This window comes from Bufo gargarizans, chromosome 1, assembly GCF_014858855.1.
Source record: "Bufo gargarizans isolate SCDJY-AF-19 chromosome 1, ASM1485885v1, whole genome shotgun sequence".
Taxonomy (NCBI): Eukaryota; Metazoa; Chordata; class Amphibia; order Anura; family Bufonidae; genus Bufo; species Bufo gargarizans.
The window spans coordinates 623,786,858-623,811,116 of NC_058080.1; the positions used below are offsets into that span (position 1 = coordinate 623,786,858).

The 24,259-nt window shown below is 42.7% G+C and overlaps 1 protein-coding gene across 4 annotated transcripts in view; it reads left to right on the forward strand.

Moving 5' to 3' along the window:
- Positions 1-22,874, forward strand: part of PJA2 (praja ring finger ubiquitin ligase 2) — a 77,761-nt gene extending 54,887 nt beyond the window's left edge. For all 4 annotated transcript variants that reach the window (XM_044275948.1, XM_044275950.1, XM_044275949.1 and 1 more), the window contains 5 exons: positions 8,797-8,982; positions 10,482-10,593; positions 13,119-13,233; positions 14,996-15,117; positions 22,214-22,874. In XM_044275948.1, coding sequence (XP_044131883.1) covers positions 8,797-8,982; positions 10,482-10,593; positions 13,119-13,233; positions 14,996-15,117; positions 22,214-22,339 — 661 coding nt within the window. In that variant the 3' untranslated portion in view covers positions 22,340-22,874. The remainder of the gene's footprint in view (positions 1-8,796; positions 8,983-10,481; positions 10,594-13,118; positions 13,234-14,995; positions 15,118-22,213) is intronic.
- Positions 22,875-24,259: the final 1,385 nt, after the last annotated feature.

The window sequence follows — 24,259 nt, forward strand, 5'->3', positions numbered from 1 at the left end:
AAAAATAATCGCAGCATTTTTGGGTCGGCAAAATCACCATATCGCAATCGGTGATTATCGCGATACGATTGCTTTGGCGATTTATCGTGCAGGCCTACTTGAAACCATTAGATATACAGTACAGACAAAGACCCCAGAGAACAAAATCGACAAGTTTTTGAAGTCGCCCTTTCTAAATGATAAAAATCCTCCTAAAACTAAACTCCCTGCTAAGACGAAAAAAATCCGCTAAAACCTCCCAAAACGATGAACTCTCCCAGGATGGTCTAGAGGATGCGGATCAGGAGGTAGGCGAGGAAAGCCTCTCTGTACAAATGCGAACCGAATATGACCCAGCTGTCTTGGACAGAATCCTAAGTGCTGTGGAAAATAATGGCACTTTAGTGCAAGGAATGTCCACTCAATTGGGGTCAGTGCAGAGCGATATCTCATTAATAAGAGAAGATCTAGTAAAGATTCGGGATCGAGTCCATAGCATGGAAAAATCCGTTGACTCTCTGAAAACTGTTGCTTCAGAAAATCAAGCACTTCAAAACAAGATAGAGGACTTAGAAAATAGATCAAGGCGCAACAACGTTCGTATAATCGGTTTCCCAGAAGGAGTTGAAGGCCGTCATCTAGAGGAACAACTTAAAGATGTGCTTATGAACAGCTTTGGCAGCGATAACTTTTCCTCTATGTTTCAAATAGAAAGAGCCCACCGAATTCCGGGAGGGAAACCCATCCCAGGGAGACCCCCGCGTGCAGTCTTAATTAAATTATTACTGTCCGCGGATAGAGATAGTATCTTGAGGAGAGCAAGAGAATGTACACCTATTGAATATCAGGGTACAAAACTGCTCTTCTTTCCTGATTTTGCGCGGCAGACTCAGGAAAGAAGAAGAAATTTTATAGAGATAAAGAAACGCTTGGCGGCTAAGGAGATTAAATACTCCTTACAATACCCAGCGAAATTAAGAGTAATTCATAACAGGTCTTCCCTTTTTTTTGAGTCACCACAACAGGCATCAGACTGGATGGATCAAATGGGCATCTGAAATTGTGCTTCACTATGATTGGAGGGATAGGAGGGGGGGCCAGGCAGGGGGAGAACGGCCTGACTAGTTCGGGCGGATCAAGAGGGGGGGGGGGGGGGGACCCACCTTGCAGGAATTTTTTTTTTTTTTTTTTTTTTTTTTTTTTTTTTGTGAGAGATGTCCACTAGAATTGTAGCTTGGAACGTCAGAGGACTTGGGGAAAGAGTTAAAAGGCAAGCGATTATGGACGCATTAAAAAGATATCTTCCAGCAATTATCTGTATAGTAGAAACTCACCTAACTAGGGAAACCTTGTCCCGCCTGACAACAGGATGGCAGTCCCAATCGTATCATTCTACCTTTAGTGGCTCCTCCAGGGGTATTTCGGTTCTTATTCATAACTCCATAGATTTCACCCTTATAAAATCTTATATAGATGCTCAGGGCAGATTTATTTTCTTGCATGGCAAGCTTAATGGTGACAGTTATATCCTAGCCTTTTTCTATATACCTCCGCCATTTTCAATGTACCCACTGCTTCAGTTAATGCTCTTTTCTGAAGAGACCAGAATGCCGCTTAATCCTGATAGGGGATTTTAATGCGGTCATTGATCCTAATAAAGACAGATTTTCACTTGATGTGGAAAAGGGGAGGTATCCTTGTAACTCCCCGCTGCCTCAATTCTGTTCTGAGGTGGGAGTGGTGGATATATGGGAACATCTTGGTGGAGGAAAGAGAGTATACTCCTGTGTCAGTAGGGGGGGGCAGAGCAATGTCTAGGATTGATCTAGCACTTACTAATGAGAGCAATCTGAGTAATATCTGTAAGATGCGATACGGAGTAAGAACAGTTTCGGACCATTCACCCCTACTGGTTGAGGTTCGCAGCGGGAAGAATAAGGATACTAGGGGGCTAGGATTTAAGCTAAATCCATATTGGCTCACTATTCTGGACAATCTGCAGACGATTAAACTACTGATATCCTCCTTTTGGGAGGTTAACCTTCCCTCTGCTAATATCAACATAGTATGGGATGCCTTGAAAGCATATTTGAGGGGGTCTTTATAAGTGAGATTGCCGCAGTAAAGAGAACATTTAGGAAGAAAGAGGAGGAACTGGGTAAGATCGCTGCATTCACAGCTGAGCAATACGCTAGCCATCCCACTGAGCACAATAGGCAAGAGATGCAGAAGGCTAGTTGCTCCTTGGAGAAATATGTAACAGAGAAAGCAAATCATAGGGTATTCTTCAAGGGGCTCAATTATTTCATCGAGTCTGGACGTCCGGGCAAGCTTCTAGCTAGAATAATTTCGCAACAAGATAAGAAAAAACAATCTATCATCTCAATTCGTAATGTAGAGGGCGTAACCATAACAGATGCAGAGGGAATTGGGAATATTTTTCTACAATATTTTGCTCAGATATCTAGATCTTCCCCTGGACTGTCGTCTGAACTGGTGATGCGGTTCCTGGAGAAAATTCCACTTTCTACGTTAAATGAAACTCAAAAAGAATATCTGGAGGAGGAGCTCTCTCTTGCTGAGTTGCAGAGGCCCTTGGGTCCGTCTCGGGGAACTCATCGCCAGGAACAGACGGCCTTCCATATGAGGTCTATCGCAAGCATAGTGAGGTGATCCTCCTCCAGCTGCTGGAGGTTTTCTCCCAAGCAGCACAGGGAGGGAGATTACCACACTCTATGATGGAGGCCCGAATTGAGCTCCTATAGACCAATCTCCCTATTAAATACAGACGCTAAGTTACTATCAAAAGTCCTGGCTAGGAGTCTCTCCCGGGTTATCCCCACGATTATTCATCCGGATCAAAACGGCTTTATGCCAAACAGGGGCACCCATCACAATTTGCATAGGCTATTTATGAATATTCAATCCCCGGGGCGCGGCGCCCGCTCCATCCTGTCGTTGGATGCTACTAAAGCCTTCGCTACTCCCCAGTCGCCAGGATTAGGATCAATGATTTGGTGACAGAGAGCTTTATTCTGGGAAGAGGCACCCGCCAAGGCTGTCCCCTTTCTCCCCTTTTATTCAATATTTATATCGAACCTTTAGCGGCCATGATACGACATGATCCGGAGGTGGCCGGTTTTGGCATAATGGGGAAGCATGACCGTGTGTCCCTCTACGCAGATGACATTCTGGTTTTTATTCATCAAACAAATACCACCCTCCCTCGCATAATGGATCTGGTCGGTCACTTTTCCGACATATCCGGACTTGAGATCAATTGGGAGAAGACCGTACTTCTCCCGATAGACGAGCTGCGAGGCGAATTAAATAATCAGATAACGATCTCTGATTCAATAAAGTACCTGGGGATAATAATTTCCGCTAAACCTCAGGAATATCTACAGCTTAACCTGTTCCCCTTGCTGACGAAGTTGAGAGCAAAAATTAAGATATGGCAGAAAATTCTGCAAGCAAGAGCGGATAGAATTTCATTAATAAAAATGGTAGTGCTGCCCCAGGTTCTTTATGTCCTGCGCAACTCGCCTATTTGGATTACAGACAAGCATTTCAGATTGATAGAGCGGATGCTTAATGACTTACTATGGGGGAGGAAGCGTGTGAGACTGAAGGCACTTTATTTTTCCATGCCCTATAGGCGGGGAGGTCTTAATCTCCCATACTTTAGGGGTTATTTTGTTGCCTCCCAACTCTGCCTTTTTAGTGACTGGGAAAATAGTCCTTTCTGCAGTAAAGTGGTGAAGGAGGCAGGTTTTTCTGATTTCTTCACTGTACTGGAATCCGATTTACCTATTAAATATACTGAGCGGGTACACACTTTTCTGCAGAATGGCTATAAAGACCTGGTCGGTTATAAGGGCTTGGTGCGCAGTTAAGGCATCGCTTATCTGCACCCCATTATGGCACAATCCGAAACTTCTTAATCTAAACGATTTAAGTTGCAGTCAGTACTGGAGGACTAAAAATGTGCAGTACTTACATCAAGTAGTCAGCGGTGGACAAATTCTGCCCCTTATGGAACTAAGGGCAAAATTAGGTGAGGTGGCCTGGTTCGCATATTTTCAATTGAGGTCAGCACTCTTTAGCACTTTGAACAGTCACCTTTTTATTATAGACACTCCTTTATTTTTACAGGATTTAATTTGTAAGAAAACTGCCACGAGAATTAAACTATCTTACTGTTATAGACACTTAATGGATATTTTTTTTCGGGATGTTCTTTCTCCAGGACAGAGAGCCTGGTCTTCTCTTCTTTCAGAGGAGGGTCCCCCAAACTGGGAGAATATAGGGGAAAGCTTAAAATTGGTTTCACACAATTCTAATCACATTGTTGTTCAATTTAATATTCTGCACAAAATTTATGCGACACCTATATGGCTATACAGAAGAGGACTCCGGACCTCCTCTGACTGCCCCCGCTGCGGCGATTTCGGGGCAGATCATATAAATCTGTTCTGGGACTGCCCAATGGTGAGGAGGTACTGGAGCCTGGTCCAAAAAAATCTGACGCGTAAACTTAAAATTGTTGTTCCTCTGTCTCCTAGGATATGGGTCCGGGACGGGGAAAACGCTATCTGTCCGGCTTTTCAGCATTTATTCTATAGATGTAGAATGTGAAGGTTCAAATGTCGACACTATTATGTATATCCGTATGAAATTATTGTTAACCACGTTCACAGATTAGAATTGGCGGACTTATGGATTTTATAATGTTAATTATGCAATATGTATTTAAGTTTTTGTATCACAATAAATAAAATTGAATTATAAAAAAAAAAAAAGATATACAGTACAGACCTAAAGTTTGGACAAATCTCATTGAAAGAGTTTTCTTTATTTTCATGACTATGAAAATTGTAGATTCACACTGAAGGCATCAAAACTATGAATTAACACATGTGGAATTATATACATAACAAAAAAGTGTGAAACAACTGAAAATGTCATATTCTAGGTTCTTCAAAGTAGCCACCTTTTGCTTTGATTACTGCTTTGCACACTCTTGGCATTCTCTTGATGAGCTTCAAGAGGTAGTCACCTGAAATGGTCTTCCAACAGTATTGAAGGAGTTCCCAGAGATGCTTAGCACTTGTTGGCCCTTTTGCCTTCACTCTGCGGTCCAGCTCACCCCAAACCATCTCGATTGGGTTCAGGTCCGGTGACTGTGGAGGCCAGGTCATCTGGCACAGCACCCCATCACTCTCCTTAATGGTCAAATATCCCTTATACAGCCTGGAGGTGTGTTTGGGGGTCATTGTCCTGTTGAAAAATAAATGATGGTCCAACTAAACGCAAACCGGATGGAATAGCATGCTGAGTCCATCTGTTCGACTTTTCTGCAAATAAAGATAACTCTTTAAATGGGAAGGTGTGTCCAAACTTTTGGTCTGTACTGTATGTTGGCAGATCTAGAAATTTTAGCATCATGTATGAGGGGCCACCAGACAATATCATCTGTAATATATTAAAAACCTTTTAGGATACATGAAGAAATTGAGAACATTGTTTTACCACTTAAGTTAACCCATTAGTGACCTCCGATATGCCTTTTTACAGGGGTCATTAACGGTCTTGGGTTAGGCCTCCTACTTTTTACGGTGACTTAGTCTAAGCGCCTCATGGGTATTGATTCTCACATGATTGATGGGCTCCTGCTCAAACAGCCTGGATCGGGAGAAGCATCGAATAATGCTATTTACCGTGGCATCTAAGGGGTTAAATGGCATCTGCGGCATCTAAGCGGTGTTGAGGGGGGTTGCTCCCTCTGTCTCCCATCAGCACCCAGAAAATAAGATTGCAGGGTGCTGATGTCTTCGCATTGCAGCTTGGGGGCCTACTGAAGGCCCTAGGCCTGCCTGCGGTATATGGGTGGTCAGGCTGTGCCTCATAAGAAACTGATCGGCAGTGGTCCAACACCCAGGACCCCCTCTGCTCAGCTCTTTGAGAAGGTATTGGCGCTCGCAGTAATTCCGCCGCCTTCTCTCAGCTTCCCCTATGCGAAGAGGTGTCAAATTCATTGAGCCAAGTGATGACACATTAATCAACTGAATGGGGCTGAGTTGTGATACCAAGTACAGTCACTATACCATGTACGGCACTGTGCTTGGTAAGCTGCAATAAGGCCATGGCACTCACATGAGCATCAGTGCCTTCTCAAACAGCTGATTAGCGGGGATCCCAGGTGTTGGATTCCCACTGATCAGATACTGATGACCTATCCAGAGGCCAGGTGATCAGTATTCAAATCTCGGAAAACTCTTAAGAATTTCATGTTAGCATGGAGCAGTGCATTATGAGATCGGTGTTGGAGCAAAGTTATTAGTTGATCTTTGATGAGGTAAATTGCTGTCTGTTTCCAAGGGCAACTAGAGGTATTTTAAAGAGGACCTTTCACCTGGAAACACAATGTGAACTAAGTATGCTGACATGTAGAGCGGCGCCCGGGGATCTCACTGCACTTACTATTATCCCCGGGCGCCGCTCCATTCTCCCGTTATGCCCTCCGGTATCTTCGCTCTGTAAGTTATAGTAGGCGGTGTCTGCCCTTGTCCTGTGGGCGTCTCCTTCTCCTAGGCTGCAGCGCTGGCCAATCGCAGAGCTCACAGCCTGGGATTTTTCTTTCTCCCAGGCTGTGAGCTGTGCGCTGCGATTGGCCAGCGCTGCAGCCTAGGAGAAGGAGACGCCCAGAGGACAAGGGCAGACACCGCCTACTATAACTTACAGAGCGAAGATACCGGAGCCTATAACGGGAGAACGGCGCAGCGCCCGGGGATAATAGTAAGTGCAGTGAGATCCCCGGGCGCCCCTCTACATGTCAGCATACTTAGTTCACATTGTTTTTCCAGGTGAAAGGTCCTCTTTAAATGCAGAATATATGAATAGAGGAAAAGACACGAAAAAGCAAACATTCTGTGCAAAACCAGTGTGAGCCTCTAATAGTAATGGACGCTGTGAGTTTTGGATTGCTAGAAGACTGGGTTATCAGTTATCCATGTATAAAATAGTGAAAGCGCCTGATTTTCCTCATAGAAAGAAGGGGGCTGTTTATATTTGGCAAGACTCTTATACTGTCACATATAGCGACCAAAACTAATGGTGCATGGCCTGGAGTCCTCACATCAGTGTGCTGATTGTTGCATTGTTCTTTCTGTGGCGCTATTGAAGATGGATAGTTGTAGTAACACTGGGAAGAAAGGGTGTGTTATTTCGGGTTTAAGACCCCCGTGTGCTTGGATGAGATTGATGCGCTTCTGCTCTGCAATCAGCAAAGAGCTTGGAACATTTTAAAGCTAATTGACAATTTTCTTTGTCAGACAATGCGCTCGTAAGTGAATCTCTTCCTGCTCTTTTCCAGCTCTAATGTCTCATTTTAACTTGGAGAGATGATTTTGGAGGCCGAGCTGGAGAACTTATGCCTATATGATAACTGTAGAGTAAAAATTCACATTGCTGATGTCACGCCAACGTATTTTGTAGCGTTGTACTAATCAGTGAGTGAGTATGAATAGGACGAGTTTTCCCATTCTGTGGCATGGTCTTTCTCCTGTTGTGTTAATCACATGCTTCTCATCACATGGTAGTCTGTATGGCTGTTTCGGGGGATTCACTGAGTCTGTCCCATCATTTTTAGAGGAAACGTGATGCGTCTTGTGATTCCGCAGAACCATTAGTCAGTCTTTTGCGTCTCCTATTTTGCCAGTTCAGTGGATGTTTTTGTTCTCACTAGTGAAAAAGCAGTCACCAGCAGCGGGCCCACTTCATAACACTAGCCTTGCTCCAGAAACTAGTACTTTTTGCCATTAAAAAATGGTAATTTAGATGGGTTTTCAGGATTAAATACCATTTTGAGTTCAAACTGGAAGAATAACAAACTGCAATATTTTGTTGCATACCGTGTTCCCCTGCCACTTCTGTTGTCCCTCTGTGGCCACTAACAGGCCATTCATTACCCCAATAGGTGTCTGCAGAGGCATGACACATTAGCACGTGGAGGGGGCATACAATACCAGTACTGGGGTCCACAATGAAATTGATGGGGGTTGTGTTTTCAGCCCAAATTCTGATCATCTAAAATCCTGTAAAACCCATGTTCACGAGGGGTGGAGTGGGGTTCATTTATTTATTGCACAATCGACCGTTTGAGTTATGAGGGAGGCCCTAACCATATTAATGATGTCCAAGCAGAATGTTGTCACACAGGAAATAAAACATTCCATTGAAAGCAAGGGGAATGTAGTCCACAGGACTCCACTTACTGGTGGCACCATCATAACATCCATCAATTTACTTTTATTTTTCCTCATACCGCTGCAGATAAGTTGAGTACCCTTATTCAAGGTCTGACATCATGATAATAACCAAGAACAAAATGTACAATTATTTATTCCCATCAAGCCAAGTGTGTATCCTTAAACATTTTGTCTGCAGTTTGCTTTAGTTTCAACCAGTAAATCCAAAATCTCCCCCAGGATCAACCCATCGCTCATTCCTCAGCTTCTCAAGGACCTTCCGATATTGGAGGACAGTCGTACTAAGAATAAGGATTCACTGGAGCAGGGAATGCAATAAAATGATTTATGTTTATGCTGATACAGATCACACAATTCAGATTTTGGGTTGCCACAATGTATTCATACACTGATGATTTGTAATCTGTGAAAATTATTTTTGGCACTGAAGAGAAAAGTTGCTGCCATATATGTTAAGGGGTATTTACTCTTTCATCTGAGAATCTATTTTGTCTACAGACTATCCGTGTCGGCCACTGTAACATCTGTATTCTAAATTTCCTGTTAGGGAGCAAAATTCTTTGGAAGATGGTGAAATCCCTTGGTTACAGTATCATGAGGACATTGAAAGCAGCACAGATGAGGAAAATGAGCTTGGAACCCATTATTTGCCTCCAGGATTTTTTATTTTGGATGGGAATAATAATTTAGAAGATGATTCAAGTATGAGTGAAGACTTGGACGTTGAATGGAGGTAGGCCAAATGTGCATACGTGTATCCATAGCAAGTTAAAAGTGTCATGTATGTTATGTGGAGCTCCATAGAAAATCGTTATAAAATATTTCTTACAGAACTGCAGAACGTTTCTCACTGCAGAACGTTTGAATTCTTTTATTCTAACCCACCATACTCTTAGGCCTAGTTCACACAAACTTTTTTTTTGCGAGTGTATGGGCCGTTTTTTTGTGGTCCATATACGGAACCATTCGTTTCAATGGTTCCACAAAAAAACCGGAATGTACTCCGTATGCATTCCATTTCCGTTCCGTTGAAAGATAGAACATGTCCTATATTTGGCCGCAAATCACGTTCCGTGGCTCCATTCAAGTCAATGGGTCCGCAAAAAAAACAGAACACATACGGAAATGCATCCGTATGTCTTCCGTATCCATTGTTTTTTCTGAACCATCTATTGAAAGTGTTATGCCCAGCCCAATTTTTTCTATGTAATTACTGTATACTGTACATGGCATACGGAAAAACGAAACTCAAAAATGGAACAACGGATCCATGAAAAACGGACCGCAAAAAACTATAAAAGCCATACGTTCGTGTGAACTAGGCCTTAAAGTATTGCTCAGCTCATGTTTTTGCTGAATCCCTACAACTTGTTTTACCTGTTGGAAATACCTGTTGGAAAAAAAAAAAAACATCCTCTCCTGCCCCCCAATGCTGTGTTCCTGCCCTATGGTTCTGTTTAACCCTTCGGGTTACAATAATAATAGCAATGGAACCCTGCCCTATCTCCTTTCTGCACTGAGGAGGCGTGACTCTGGAGCCACTCTGACAGTGGCACTGTGCCCTCTCTATGCTATGGTATCTCAGGAGGCAGTAAACTCATCTATAGTAGTGATTGGGTGAGTAGATGGTTCCTGCTACCGTCGTATATAAGGCTAGGTACAGTACCGTAACCCTATTCTCCTTGTTCGTGATGTCACCAATGTTATGCAACATAATCTAGCGCTGGAGGACCTTACTGTATCTAGGGCTTATTTATGGAGTAGGGCTAAGGTTAACTTCTGGTGTCAGACTGTAAACTTGTGGACGGGCTGCGTTATGTGAGCGATTGCAGCCAATGATTGGCCTGAGTAGTGGCTTGTCCCCAGTTGGCACATGACTGCTGGGACATGTCACCTCTGAAGTCAGTCATGCCCGGGGAACCAGAATGGAGTGTGGGAGCAACTGAGTATGATTTTCTTTTCAACAGGTACATTGCTGCGGAGATGGGCAAAAATGTCCAAAAGCTGTACAACCCCTTTAAGGGCTTCAGTCAAATACAGAGGTTTTGTCATCTTAGTTTACATAGGTGTTCCTTTATCCACCAAAGGGTAGCTGTCACCAGTTTTATACTGCCCTGTTGGTGCATTGAATAGGATAACTGCATAGACTTCTTTATGTCTAGCTGTACAGAGCAGTATGAGAAAAAGGGTTTAAGAATGACTGACGGCTCTTTTTGGTACTTTACTCCTTAGGTTGCTGGATGACTTCGGAGATGGTATTGGTGTAGCTCAAGCGATGTCTTACATGGATTCTCAATTTCTTACTTATATGGCTCTTGAAGAACGACTTGCACAGGCTATGGAGGTACTTTGTATTGTATTACTGTAATTTTTATCTTGTGAATGTTGTATGAAATTAATACAGAAATTAGTTTTTCAATCCGCCTGTATGTGGTATTGTATATTGTGGGTACAACTATTTGCTAATAGATGAAATGCCTCTAGCACTACTGTATTTTTGCTTTATAAGACACACCCCAGGTTTAAGAGGAGGAAAACATTTTTTTTTTCATCAGATCTTTAGATCAGGCCCCCATAAATATTATGACATCACATTCTGACCCCCTTATCAGGACATCATATCAGCCCACACGGTCAGCCCCCCATCAGACCTAGGATCAGCTCACATTGTCAGACATTCAATCAGACCTCAATGTTAGACCCCTTCAGACCTCAGATCAGAATAAATTAAAACCTCCTCTTACCTGTCTTGCGCTGCAGCTCCTCTCCACCTTCGGCAGAAGTCGCACTCCCCTGTCTTCCCAGCCGGTGCAGCTTTATCACCTGACTGCATGCAGTGTCAGGTCATAGTGTGCACACTACTTCCTGACGTTGTATGCGGTTAGGACAGTGAAGCGCTGGCCCCAGGAAGGAAGACCGGGGAGGGTGAGTACCACAAGCGCTTTTGGCGGTTCGCCCCCCACTCCCGGCACCTAAGGCATACTAGTGAGCGCTTCTAAAATGGAAGCGCTCACTAGTATCCGCTTTATAAGACACACACACACACACACACACTTTTGGGGGGAAAGTGCCTCTTCTAAAGCGAAAAATACAGTAATTGACTTTATATTAACCCTTTAATGTTCGCCATTTTAGCATTTTACACTGCTACTGTATAGACCTTGTGTGACAGCAATGTAAATGTGCTATATGTGATCCTGTTTAATGGCAGATTGTGCTGCGCAGCGCTCTGCCATTAAGAAGACTGTGCTGACACCATTTCGGGCTAATTCTCCTGAAGTGACAGGTTGCTGAAATGATGAGCCTCCCCTTCACAGAATACGCACAGAGCAAGTGTTGGGTTTTGCAATGAAACTTTCTTCCTGCATTCGGGCCGTTACCACAGAAACACATGACTGCTCAGTGAAGTCACGGGCTTATAGACACTAATAGTTATCTAATGGCCAATAACCATTAGATCACAATTATCTGGAGTAACACGGATCATGTTAAGGTGCATCCTACAGGCAATAAAAAAGGGGGGGGGGGGAAATAAAATTACAAAAAATTGTGACCGTAAATAAAAAATAAGGGAAATAAAATCTGGTTAATCTAATTATGTTAAATTTTAAAAGGAAAAAGTATTTTTCCACAGTTTTCTCATTTTCCACTACATAAAGCACCAAAGCATTTTGCCAAAGTATAAAATATAAAATGTGATCTTCCAAAATGTTAGATTTTTCTGTGGGCATTCAGGCATGGGAATAGGTGAACAGCTGGTATATAAGCAGCTGTCCACATGATCCTATAAAGTAAATAAATATATAAAATGTATACAATTTGATATATGGGATTGGGGGAGCAACTGAGTGTTAAAGAGGACCTTTCACTACTCTACAAACGAAAAACTAACTATACCTGTGGGCAGAGCGGCGCCCAGGGGTCCCCCTGCACTTACTAGTAAGTTTGGGCGCCGCTCCGTTCGCCCGGTATAGGCTCCGGTGTCTGCGCTCCCTCTGACTGTTTTCTTGTAGGAGGCGTGTCCCTTGCTGCACTGCTGGCCAATCGCAGCGCACAGCTCATAGCCTGGCTATGAGCTGTGCGCTGCGATTGGCCAGCAGTGCAGCAAGGGACACGCCTCCTACAAGAAATCAGTCAGAGGGAGCGCAGACACCGGAGCTCCCTAATTACACGGCAGAACGGAGCGGCGCCCAGACTTACTAGTAAGTGCAGGGGGACCCCTGGGCGCCGCTCTGCCCACAGGTATAGTTAGTTTTTCGTTTGTAGAGTAGTGAAAGGTCCTCTTTAAATTCACACTAGCCATAGTAAAATACCTCTATTACTTTAATCTGAACATTCTGACGATTGCCGCTAAAGGAGTTTTCCATCAGTTTTTAACTAATGACCTATCTGATCGGTACGGGTCAAAACCCCCGCTGATAAGCTGTTTGACAATGCAGCGCTGCGGCCTTCTCTCAGCTTACCAGGTACAGCAGCTGTGCTAGGTATCAATGCTCAGCCCTATTCACTTCAATTGGACTGACCTGCACCTAGGCCATGTGACTGAACGTGCCTAGGAAAAACCTGAGAAGTCCAAGGCACTACGGTGAGCGCCACTGCCTTCTCAAACAGCTGATAGGCGGTGGTTCCGGGTATCCAGAGAATAGGTCATCCGTAAAAAAAAAAACGTCAAAATCTCTTTCAGATTCTAGTAATAACCTGTAGATTTTAATTGTTAATCATGTTTCTACTGGATGTAAACCATCATCTTATTACAATCCACACGGTGTGCCTCTGATCACGCCTGGTCATGACATTTCTGTGACGCACATTGCAATTGCCTGGTCTTGAATTTGTTCATGTTTATTTTGACTGTCTTCGTTTCCATAGACTGCTTTGGCACACTTGGAGTCTCTAACAGTAGATGTTGAACAAGCCCATCCGCCAGCTACTAAGGAAAGCATTGAATGTCTCCCACAGATCATTGTCACGGATGACCACAACAGTAAGATTGAAATCAAATAATTCAGGAGTTTTTGGGTGGGGACACTGAATTGCAGTTAAAGGAGAGCTGCATATTGCATTACCTAAAAAGTGAAGCTACATCTGTGGAGTCGCTTTAATATATCAGGGATTTTCATTATAAGCAACCTAATACATAGCCATAATCTGAATGGCTTCTTACATAATTTTGCCCAATTCAGGAAATGGTCATTTGTGATGGTGATTAAATCTTCTAATGCTGTCAGAAGATCAGTGGCATACTTCACTGCAGCCTGTATTCTGCAAATGCATGCAGCATAGGGTTGAGTGAGATGCTTGTTTTCTGTCCTAATATGGCGTCCATATTCGAGTGACCGTGATTTTTCTAATGTAAACAGATATCTACTAAATGGTCGGGGGCAATAAATCGGTAAAATTTCATAACTCATTTTTAATGGCGTTATTATCCCATCTCAGTTTCCATGATGAGATGTGGCTACTTGCCGACCCAGAAATGGTTAAGCGTTCAAACACTCCACTATTTCTGTACCTCCAATTGCAGTAAATGGGAGCTACGCAGATGGCGTAGCGGAACACGCTATAATGCTTCTATAACTCCAGGAGTTACAGAAACATCATACCTTGTTCTGCTATGCTGTTTGCCTAGCTCCCATTAACTGCAATTTTGAGTTGGTAAACAGCAGAGCGTGTTCCCGTTCTGCTTTTTCTGTAAGCTCAGCCTACTTGGAGTTGGCGAAATGGGACAATCCCTTTTAAGGGCTCATGCACACGACTGTAGCCTGTTTTACGTGCTGCAAATTGCAGATCTGCAAAACACGGATACAGGAGGTGTGCGTTCTGTTTTTCAGAACGTAACATTCGTCCCATAATAGAACTGTCCTTTCCTTATCCGTAGTGCAGACAAGAATAGGACGTTCTATTTTATTTATATTTTTTTTTCAGGTGGAGCGGAACGGACATATGGATGCAGACAGTAGAAGGTGTGCTGTCCGCATCTTTTGCGCCCCTGTTAAAGTGAATGGGTCTGCATCCGACTCGCAAAAAATGGGGATCTGAGACGACTGTCATGTGCATGAGCCCTACTGCTTAGGAGTTCAGTGCTTTACATTCTTATGCACACATCTGGGTATTAACACTGATGAGCAAACTGCAAAATCAAAATGCAAGTCTAGTGCTGCATTTGGCATGAACAAGTTTTTGTGAGGAAAACAGAGGCCTGAAGAATTATATTGAATGGAGCAGTTACCAATCTGCATACATCATAAAACCCTCAATGACCAATGAAGTACATGTATGTGTGCTGCTAGCTCAGGACCTGAGCCCATCTCCATACATTGGGTGCCAGCTGTGTTGGGATTCCTGCACACATTACGGATTACATGCATTTTTTCTGCGCAGATTTTCTTTCACAAAAATGGCATAATACAGTGCCAGCAAAGTGAATGAGATTTGACAATACTTGTATACACTTTGTGTATGTTCGTCATACAGAAATTGATCTGCTGTGCAAATTTTGAAATCTGCAGTATGTCAATTGTTTCTGCAGATTTTTAGTGCGGATTTCCTCCTTTTGTAATGCAAAGGTTGATATCTGGGAAAACCTGCATCAAAATCCACAACAATAACTCCCTGGATCAATGACCCTTCTCCAGAAATCTTTCATCTTGTTGAAAGCAAATAGAGAGCTGGTAAACATAGCCAGATGTGGCATAAAACAGCCCCCATTTTGGATGAAATGCATTAAGTTTTTTATTTTGTTTCAGTGGTAGGTCAAGAGCAGTGCTGTGCCATATGCTGTAGCGAGTATATCAAAGATGAAATATTAACAGAGCTCCCTTGTCACCACCTCTTCCATAAACCTTGTGTGACATTGTGGTTACAAAAAGTAAGTATCCTACAAATGAATAACTAGTAGTAAGTCAAAAATAACTAACATTTTGGGTGACTTCCTCATCCTTATTGTATAATGTACTTTAGCATTTTTAACCTTTTGGTGACTCATTTTATTCCAATCACCAAGGTGGTATACTTCATATAAATTGAGATATAACATAAGTATATTGGAAAGAAGGGGTATTCCCATCTGTAATTCAGATCTGAATACCCACTGTAAGCGGCAGACTGGTTATGGAAACGGCCGAGCGGGATGAACAATGCTGTTTCTGTAACTTCTATAGACATAGGAGCTACGGGGCACAGCGTATCACAGCATGTACAGCTGTTTCTGTAGCCCCGCCACCTTTGACAGCCTCATACTACTAGTATTCCCATCTTGCTCATGAATGGAGCAATACTACTTTAATTATTGATTAATTGTTCAATTCTAGCAAAAGGAAATATTTATGCTGGAACGGCTGTTTGGACCAGTGTCTGATCAACTCTAGTTGCCTAAAGGAATGATTCAGCAACTGCTCAATATAATCCATAGCAACAGTCAGGGACTGCAGCAGGTGACAGCTCCCATGAAGAGCAGTCCTGTGTAGCCACTGAATTTTCTCCAGTGTTCTTGTAGATAGTATAAACTTGTCCTAAAGTTCTTCTCATCTCTTTCTCAATGGGGTGAGTTTGGCACTCTAGCCTGCTTGTGACAGCCCGCTTCTGGGCGGGCCACAGTGTCTCAAGAAGTTCAGAGAGACCTAAATAATGAATATTTCTGCTTAATGTTATCTCAAAAAAGAACACTGTTATAATGTGAATTGGTGCAGATGTTTGAAGATGTTTGCATTGCTTACTGTGGTTTATGAAACTGACTGACTGAGGCAAATGTCAGGAATTCAGTCAAGAAGCCAGCTTCTCTATTCATTCTTGTGGGAGCCTGAATGTCGGTTTCATAGGAATGAATAGAGAAACTGACTTCCTGTTCACACATAAGATGCTGTGTCAGTTGGAGGGTCAGTGTCGATCACATGACACGGCTAAGGACCAGAACAAAGTAAGTAATGCACTGGTTAAAACTTAAAAGATTACCTTCACTACAATTTCCATTGTGTACCTTTCTGAGAAGCAAGAGAATAACGTGAGGGGTTGTCTAAGATAATTAGAAATCTCAGACCGGCCTTAAAACGACTTAAAATAAAAATACTTCGTACTCGCACCTTTCTCCAGTGCAATTCTCTGCAGCACTAGTCTAGCGCAGCATCCTGGCACATCACTGGTTTGTGGACAAACTGTGGCAAGGGACCGAGCCAGCACCGCAGAGAATAATGGACAGAGGGCTGAAAGTAGCATTTTATTTATTCATTATTATTATTTTAAGCTATTTTAGAACTTATCTTGATCAGCCCCTTTTAGGTATTTCCTGTAGGATTGATAATGATTTGATTTAACAAATAATTAATCCCATGTACTAATAATTTGTTATCTAGTTTCACATGTTTAGCTGAGCAGCTTTTTCAGAGTAAAGCCAGCCTAATGATCTGCTCAGTGCATTGCCAGCTTCTCTTAACTTGTTAGAAAAAGGGCTTCTGTGGGAATTTTGTAAATCAGGGCAATGCATAAACCAAGATTTAAAAGTTGGAGATTCATTCTAATATTACTCCTAGGTCTTAGCTTCACAAAGACGTTTTTCTACATGTGCTGTGCACATTCTATAAGTTTGTTTTTTCTGCTCGCTGCTTCAGTATATTTCTACATTGTAGAAATGTCATTTTAAACTGTTGTGAGTAAAATCATTCCTATTTCCCTGAACATTTGTAAATTAATTTGTGTTAACCGTGGAAGATCATCTGTACTGCTACCGAACTAACTTTAATGAACCTGTCACATTGAACATGGCATCTGAGATGTAGGGAGCATGTTGGAGAACTGCAGGGGATAGAGCAGACGGATATACAGTGGATATAAAAAGTCTACACACCCCTGTTAAAATGTCAGGTTTCTGTGATGTAAAAAAATGAGACAAAGCTAAGGCTACTTTCACACTTGCGTTCGGGGCTCCGCTTGTGAGTTCCGTTTAAAGGCTCTCACAAGCGGCCCCGAACGCATCCGTCCAGCCCTAATGCATTCTGAGTGGACGCGGATCCGCTCAGAATGCATCAGTCTGGCAGTGTTTGGCCTCCGCTCCGCTCAGCAGGCAGACACCTGAACACTGCTTGCAGCGTTCGGGTGTCCGCCTGGCCGTGCGGTGGCAAACGGATCCGTCCAGACTTACAATGTAAGTCAATGGGGACGGATCCGTTTGAATTTGACACTATATGGCTCAATTTTCAAACTGATCCGTCCCCCATTGACTTTCAATGTAAATTCTGGACGTATCCGTCTGAAGCTACTTTCACACTTAGAATTTTTTCTACAATATAATGCAGACGGATCCGTTCTGAACGGATCCCATCGACTGCATTATATGAGCGGATCCGTCGTGGCGGATCCGCTCTGAATGCAAGTGTGAAAGTAGTCTTAATCATTTCAGAACTTTTTCCACCTTTTAATGTGACCTATAAACTGTACAACTCAATTGAAGAAGGAACTGAAATCTTTTAGGTGAAGGGAAGACAACAAAAAGAACTAAAATAATGTGGTTGCATAAGTGTGCACTTATAACTGGGGATGTAGCTGTGTTCAGAATTAAGCAATCACATTCAAAATCATGTTAAATAGGAGTCAGCATACACCTGCCATCATTTAAAGTGCCTCTGATTAACCCCAAATAAAGTTCAGCTGCTCTAGTTGGTCTTTCCTGAAATTTTCTTAGTCGCATCCCACAGCAAAAGCCATGGTCCACAGAGAGCTTCCAAAGCATCATAGGGATCTGATTGGTAAAAGGTATCGGTCAGGAGAAGGGTACAAAAGAATTTCTATGGCATTAGATAACCATGGAACACAGTGAAGACAGTCATCATCAAGTGGAGAAAATATGGCACAACAGTGACATTACCAAGAACTGGACGTCCCTCCAAAATTGATTAAAAGACGAAAAGAAAATGTTCTGGAAGTCTACCAAGAGGCCTACAACAACATTAAAGGAGCTGCAGGAATATCTGGCAAGTACTCGCTGTGTGGTACATGTGACAACAATCTGCCGTATTCTTAATTTGTTTCGGCTATGGGGTAGAGTGGCAAGATGAAAGCCTTTTCTTTCAAAGAAAAACATCCAAGCCAGGCTACATTTTGAAAAACACACCTGAAGTATCCCAAAAGCATGTGGGAAAAGGTGTTATGGTATGATGAAACCAAGGTTGATGTTTGGCCCAAAAACAACACTGCACATCGCCAAAAGAACACCATACCCACAGTGAAGCATGGTGGTGGTGGCAGCATCATGCTTTGGGGCTGTTTTTCTTCAGCTTGAAATGGGGCCTTAGTTAAGCTAGAGGGAATTATGAACAGTTCCAAATACCAGTTAATATTGGCACAAAACCTTCAGGCTTCTGCTAGAAAGCTGAACATGAAGAGTTATTCCATCTTTCAGCATGACAACGACCCCAAGCATACATTCAAATCAACAAAGGAATGGCTTCACCAGATAAAGATTAAAGTTTTAGAATGGCCCAGCCAGAGCCAAATCTGTGGGGTGATCTGAAGAGGGCTGTGCACAGGAGATGCCCTCGCAATCTGACAGATTTTGAGTTCTTTTACAAAGAAGAGTGGGCAAATCTTGCCAAGTCAAAATGTGCCATGCTGATAGACTCATACACAAAAAGACTGAGTGCTGTAGTAAAATCAAAAGGTGCTTCAACAAAGTGTTAGTTTAAGGGTGTGCACACTTATGCAGCCATATTTTATTTTTATGTTTTTTTTCTTCCCTCTACCTAAAATATTTCAGTTTGTTTTTCAATGGAGTTGTACAGTATATAGGTCACATTAAAGGTGGAAAAAGTTCTGAAATTATTAATTTTTACATCACAGAAATCTGACATTTTAACAGGGGTGTGTAGACTTTTTATATCCACTGTATAGTTTAGGGAAGTGATTTCATTCGTTTAAACGTCTGTTCTTTCTGGCTTTTGAAATAAAGGAGGGTGTCCTCTGAGTGACTGGCGGCCTTCCCTGCTCTAAAGTGTATACAGATAGCTGCCAGTCACTGATAGGACCACCCCCTTGATGTCACAGCTCGGAATGAGCAGAAATTTAAATAAATGAACTTGCATTATTTCTTCCCATGTGCATAACTTTCCATTTGTCAGTGTTAAACCTTATCTGCCCAAGCCTCTAATCTATCCAGATCCCTCTGTAGTAGTATACTGTCCTCTTCAGTGTTAATAAGGGTCTAACCTTATAGGGTGGCCCCCACTGATGTCATCGCACATTTATTATAATTTGTTTTTCAAAGACCACTGTTGTCCCCTGTTGATTTCAGCGCCTTATATTCTAATTAGCCGACTTGGTTATACTAGGAGGAGACTGGTGTGGTTCTCTTCTCCCTGGCTGTGAGCGCATCCAATCAGAGCGCAACGCTCATAGCCAGGGAGGAGCTCATAATCCCTGGCTATGAGCGTTGCGCTCTTATTGGATGCGCTCACAGCCAGGGAGAAGAACACAGCTCCAGTCTCCGCCTAGTATTGCTGTAAGCCATGGGGGGTTTAATTTTATCCGTTTATACTTTTTACCTAAAGGAATACATTTTTTAGTGCAATTACTCAATGTGGCTTTAAAGCGCTCCCATTTATCCTAAGTATTATTATGTGACAATATATGCCCTGAAATGCTGCCCTCAACCCAGGGAAATTTAGCCTTTTTGAAATGTAGTGTCTTTGCTCTGCCTGACAGTTTGCTTCTTATAGTTTAGGGGGGAGTATAATTATATTGTGGTCACTATTACCTAGTGTTTCTCGAACCTTTCTAACAAGCTCTGCATCATTAGAAAATACCAGATCCAACAGAGCATCGCCCCTAGTGGTAGTTTATACAAACTGGCCCAGCAAGTTGAGGAATTTTCTCCTCTTTGTGGTGGAGGAGGAATCATTACCCCAGTCAATGTCTGGGAAAGTAAAATTTCCCATTATGACCACTGTACCAGCCTGTGCAGCCCACTCTATTATGCAGTTGCGTTTCTATTTCTTCTGTGATGTTAGGGGGTCTATAGATTACACCAAGTATTTTTTTCAGTGTTTTTATCCCTTTTGAACTTCCACCCATAACGTTTCCACATCCTCCCCATCCTGGCCCACAATTGCCTCTTTTACACTTGTCTTCAGATCACTCCTCATACAGGCGCACACCTCCTCCTTTTCTATTGACCCTGTCTTTCCTAAATAGTGTAAAACCATTAATATTTACTGCCCGGTTATGCTAAGTGTCCAACCATGTCTCAGCCACACGAACTACATCTGTGTTATTCTAGTACCATAGCCTCCAGCTCCCCTATTTTGCTAGCTAGACTTCTGGCATTTTTGAAAATACATTTTAAATTACTATTACCTGTGAAGTGAATTTTTGGGTTACAGTACCTTGGTTGATGTTTGTAACAGGTTCTAGTTACCACCAGATCTAATTTTTCATCGGTGTATAGTTCTGCCCAGTCTTCTCCCTACTTTCCTCACTAACCCCAGCCCCCACTAAATCCCCACAGTCCCCTCCTATATCCCACACTCTATCTACACTATCTACTCCCTTATTAGTATGACCCACCCCCCAGATCCTAGTTTAAAAGCTCCTCCAGCCGTCTAACCATTTTTTTCCCCAGGGCAGTTGCACCCTCCCCATTAAGATGCAGCCTGTCCCTACTGTAGAGCCTGTAACCGACCGAGAAGTCGGCCCAGTTCTCCATGAACCCAAACCCTTGCTTCCTGCATCAGCTTCTGAACCACTTATTTAACTACTAAGATCCCGTTGTCTTTCTAGTGACGCTCGTGGCACTGGTAGTATTTCTGAAAACACTACCTTGGAGGTCCTGGACTTGAGCTTCTCTCCTAGTTCCCCAAAATCATTTTTAAGGACTTTCCATCTCCCCCTGAATTTCTAATTGGTGCCAATGTGTATCATGACCGCCGGGTCTTTCCCAGCCTCACCCAGCAATCTGTCAATTTGATCCGCAATATGCCAAACCTGAGCACCCAGCAGACAACACGCTGTTAGGCATTCACTGTCTCGGCGACAGATTACCCTATCTGTCCGCCTAATAATAGAGTCCCCTACCACCAGCATCTGCCTGACCTTTGCTGCACTCCTTTTCCCATCCTTCCTGCAAGGGGCATCCTCCTGGTTGCTATGAGAGACGCCCTGCTGCAGTGTTGCTGGCCCTGGGCTTTCATCCCTAATATAAGCCAAACTTCTCCCTGGCACTTTTCCCTCTACCCCTTCTTCCTACATTAACCAAACTGCTGATCTGATGGTCCTGATCTTGCCATTCTCCTCCCACCTTCATTTCGCTGACCCCAGCCAGTGCCTGCACAGTTAAGTCTAAGTCTCTCTCCAGGTTTGCAATGCCCCTAAGTGTTTCAAGTGTTGCTTATTTAAATCTAAGATCTGGGCTTCCAAATATGCAACATGATTGCATCTCGTGCAAATGTATTCAACCTCGAAAGGCTCTTCAGGGCACACATACATTGCACAGGACACACACTTAGTAGCATTGTCCATGGAGCACATGTTGAAATGGGGATGAACAGTAAAGAAGGAAAACAGTAAATATGAGTTAAGATTTTGACCCTGTCTGCTGTAGTTGGACTAGCTAGAATCAAGCCAACAACACACAAGGAAAATCTATCAAAACTTAGTATCTTGCTCCTTGTCCTAAACTCAGGTTCTTTAACTCCACTTATTCAGCAGCCCCTTAGTACAGCAAGCTTCAGGTAGAGCAATGTAAGCTTCAAGTAGAGCAGTAACGCATCAAAAAGACATTATAGTACAACAACAAATGACGTTAAAGTGACCATCTTGGCACAGCTGGTGTCAACATAACACTGGCTACATCTGTGCATGCTGATGGCGGGTTATACTTCATGTTCATGCTGACAAATTCCCTTTTAAATACCAGTGATTTAAAATGCTTAAAGGCCAGAAAGATTACTTACTAACTACATATGTCTTTTTTTTTTTTCCAGTCTGGAACGTGCCCCGTGTGCCGCCATGTCCTGGCATCTCTGCTTCCTGAAGCTGCTGCCACCACTTCCTTCCTATCGGACCATGATAGTCCCCCATCAATTCATAATGCAGCCGGAACCCGATAAAAAGTCATACTACCTAAATGTTCTAGTTGGTCCTTCCTGTAAATGAGATTGTAAGAACATGACACACACTGACCCACTGAAAGTTGGAAAATAAAGCCTAATATTTATTAGTTAAGAGCTACTAGAAAACTTTGTAAGCAGCATTTATGTATATAGCTTTAGTTATGCAAGGTTGTTGAGTTGTATTGGGAAGACTGCAAGTAAAGATATTAATTGCTATTTCTGTTTGTGTTTCGGGCGTTTAGTTTTTTGTTTTTGTGACACGACACATTTTTGTGTTTTCACAACTGCAGTGCAGTTTGAGCTGAATGAAGCTACTAAATCTTAACTTTTATGTTTACATCCTTTACACAAGGGACCACAGACGCTTTGCAAAGCATTTTGTCCACTGGACCCTCCAATAGTGAAAAGGTTGCAACTGTGCCACTTTTGTAACTGATCTCTCATGTTTGCATCAAATGTGAAGATGTTCTGTCATAATAACTATAGTTTAAACAATTGGTTTCACTGAAATTAAAGGCATATTGAAACATTTTGGAATTGTCACCTTTTTTGGCAGGGGGAGGAGTATTCTAAACAGAATTTACAAACAACATTTCAATAACTAAATGCATTCAGATGTGGTAAATGGATAGGGGATAATTAGATTGTTGGGGGTAGCCCCATACCCCAAAATGAATGTAACAGCTGGTCAAGTATGCGCCTTGCAGCTCCATTCAGTCGCTGTAGGGCTGCCAGAAAAATAGGATAGGGGAACTATCAGATCGGTGGGGTCCTACTGCTGTAACAATGTTTTCGCTGTGCTTGATTGCCCAGCAGTGCGGCTTCAAATTGATGCAGTAATTTGTGCAAAAGGAGCTCAGACCAAATATTGAGTGCATATACTGTACATACTTTTCTGTAGGCCAACATTTCTGTATTCAATTTTTTTTTTTTTATTGATCTTATACAATATTCTAATTTTCTGAGATCCTGACTTTTGGTTTTTCATTAGCTGTAAGCCATGTAATAAATCTATAGGAAACATGAGCTTCACTTTTTGAATTGAATTACTGAAATAAGTTCACTCTTAGATGATATTCTAATTTATTGAGATGAACCTGTACATTCAATGGATTAATTTGTGGCCCAATGGTCCTTGTGATCTGAGTATGTGACTGTTAGGACTCTCCAACTAACTTAAGTTTTCTGACATTTTACTACTGATGACCTATCCCCTCAGTATCTGATTAGTGGGGGGTCTAACACCTGCAGCCCCTGCAAATCAGTTGTTTGAGAACCCACTGGCGCTCCTGTCGGCGCCACGGCCTTTTCCCTGCTTGCCAAGCACAGTGCCATGCATAGAAAAGCGCCTGTGTATTGCAGCTCAACCCGATTCACTTGAATGGGGCTGAGCTGCACCTAGCCCATGTAACAGATGAACGTGTTGTCACTAGGCATAGGGAAAACGGTGAGAAGGCTGCGGCACTCACAGGAGCGCCAGTATACAGCCGATTGGCAGGGGTCCTGGGTGTTGGACCCCACCGATTAGAGACTGAAGACCTATCCAGAAGGTAGTTCATCAGTAGTAAAATGTCCAAAAACGCCATCTCATGTGATCTTTGGACTCTTTCACATCTGTAAGTACTTTTGGCATGAATTCAAATGGTTTACTTGTCTACGGGCTTGTCAGTCCCATGTTTTACATTGGTCTTCTAACATGTTGACATCATTCTCTACTGCCTAATATGCTGCCGATGCAATCCTGTTTGCAAGCTGTCACTTTGTGTTTTCAATGAATCCCATCACCTGGCGTTCAAGTATAGTTCTTATTTTTGATTACAGCTGAATTCTCATCAAACTGATAAGAATGTGGCTAAAATAAGTGTTTGAGGTCATTAGGTCAGAAATAAGAACTACACATGAGCTGACAGGATTCAA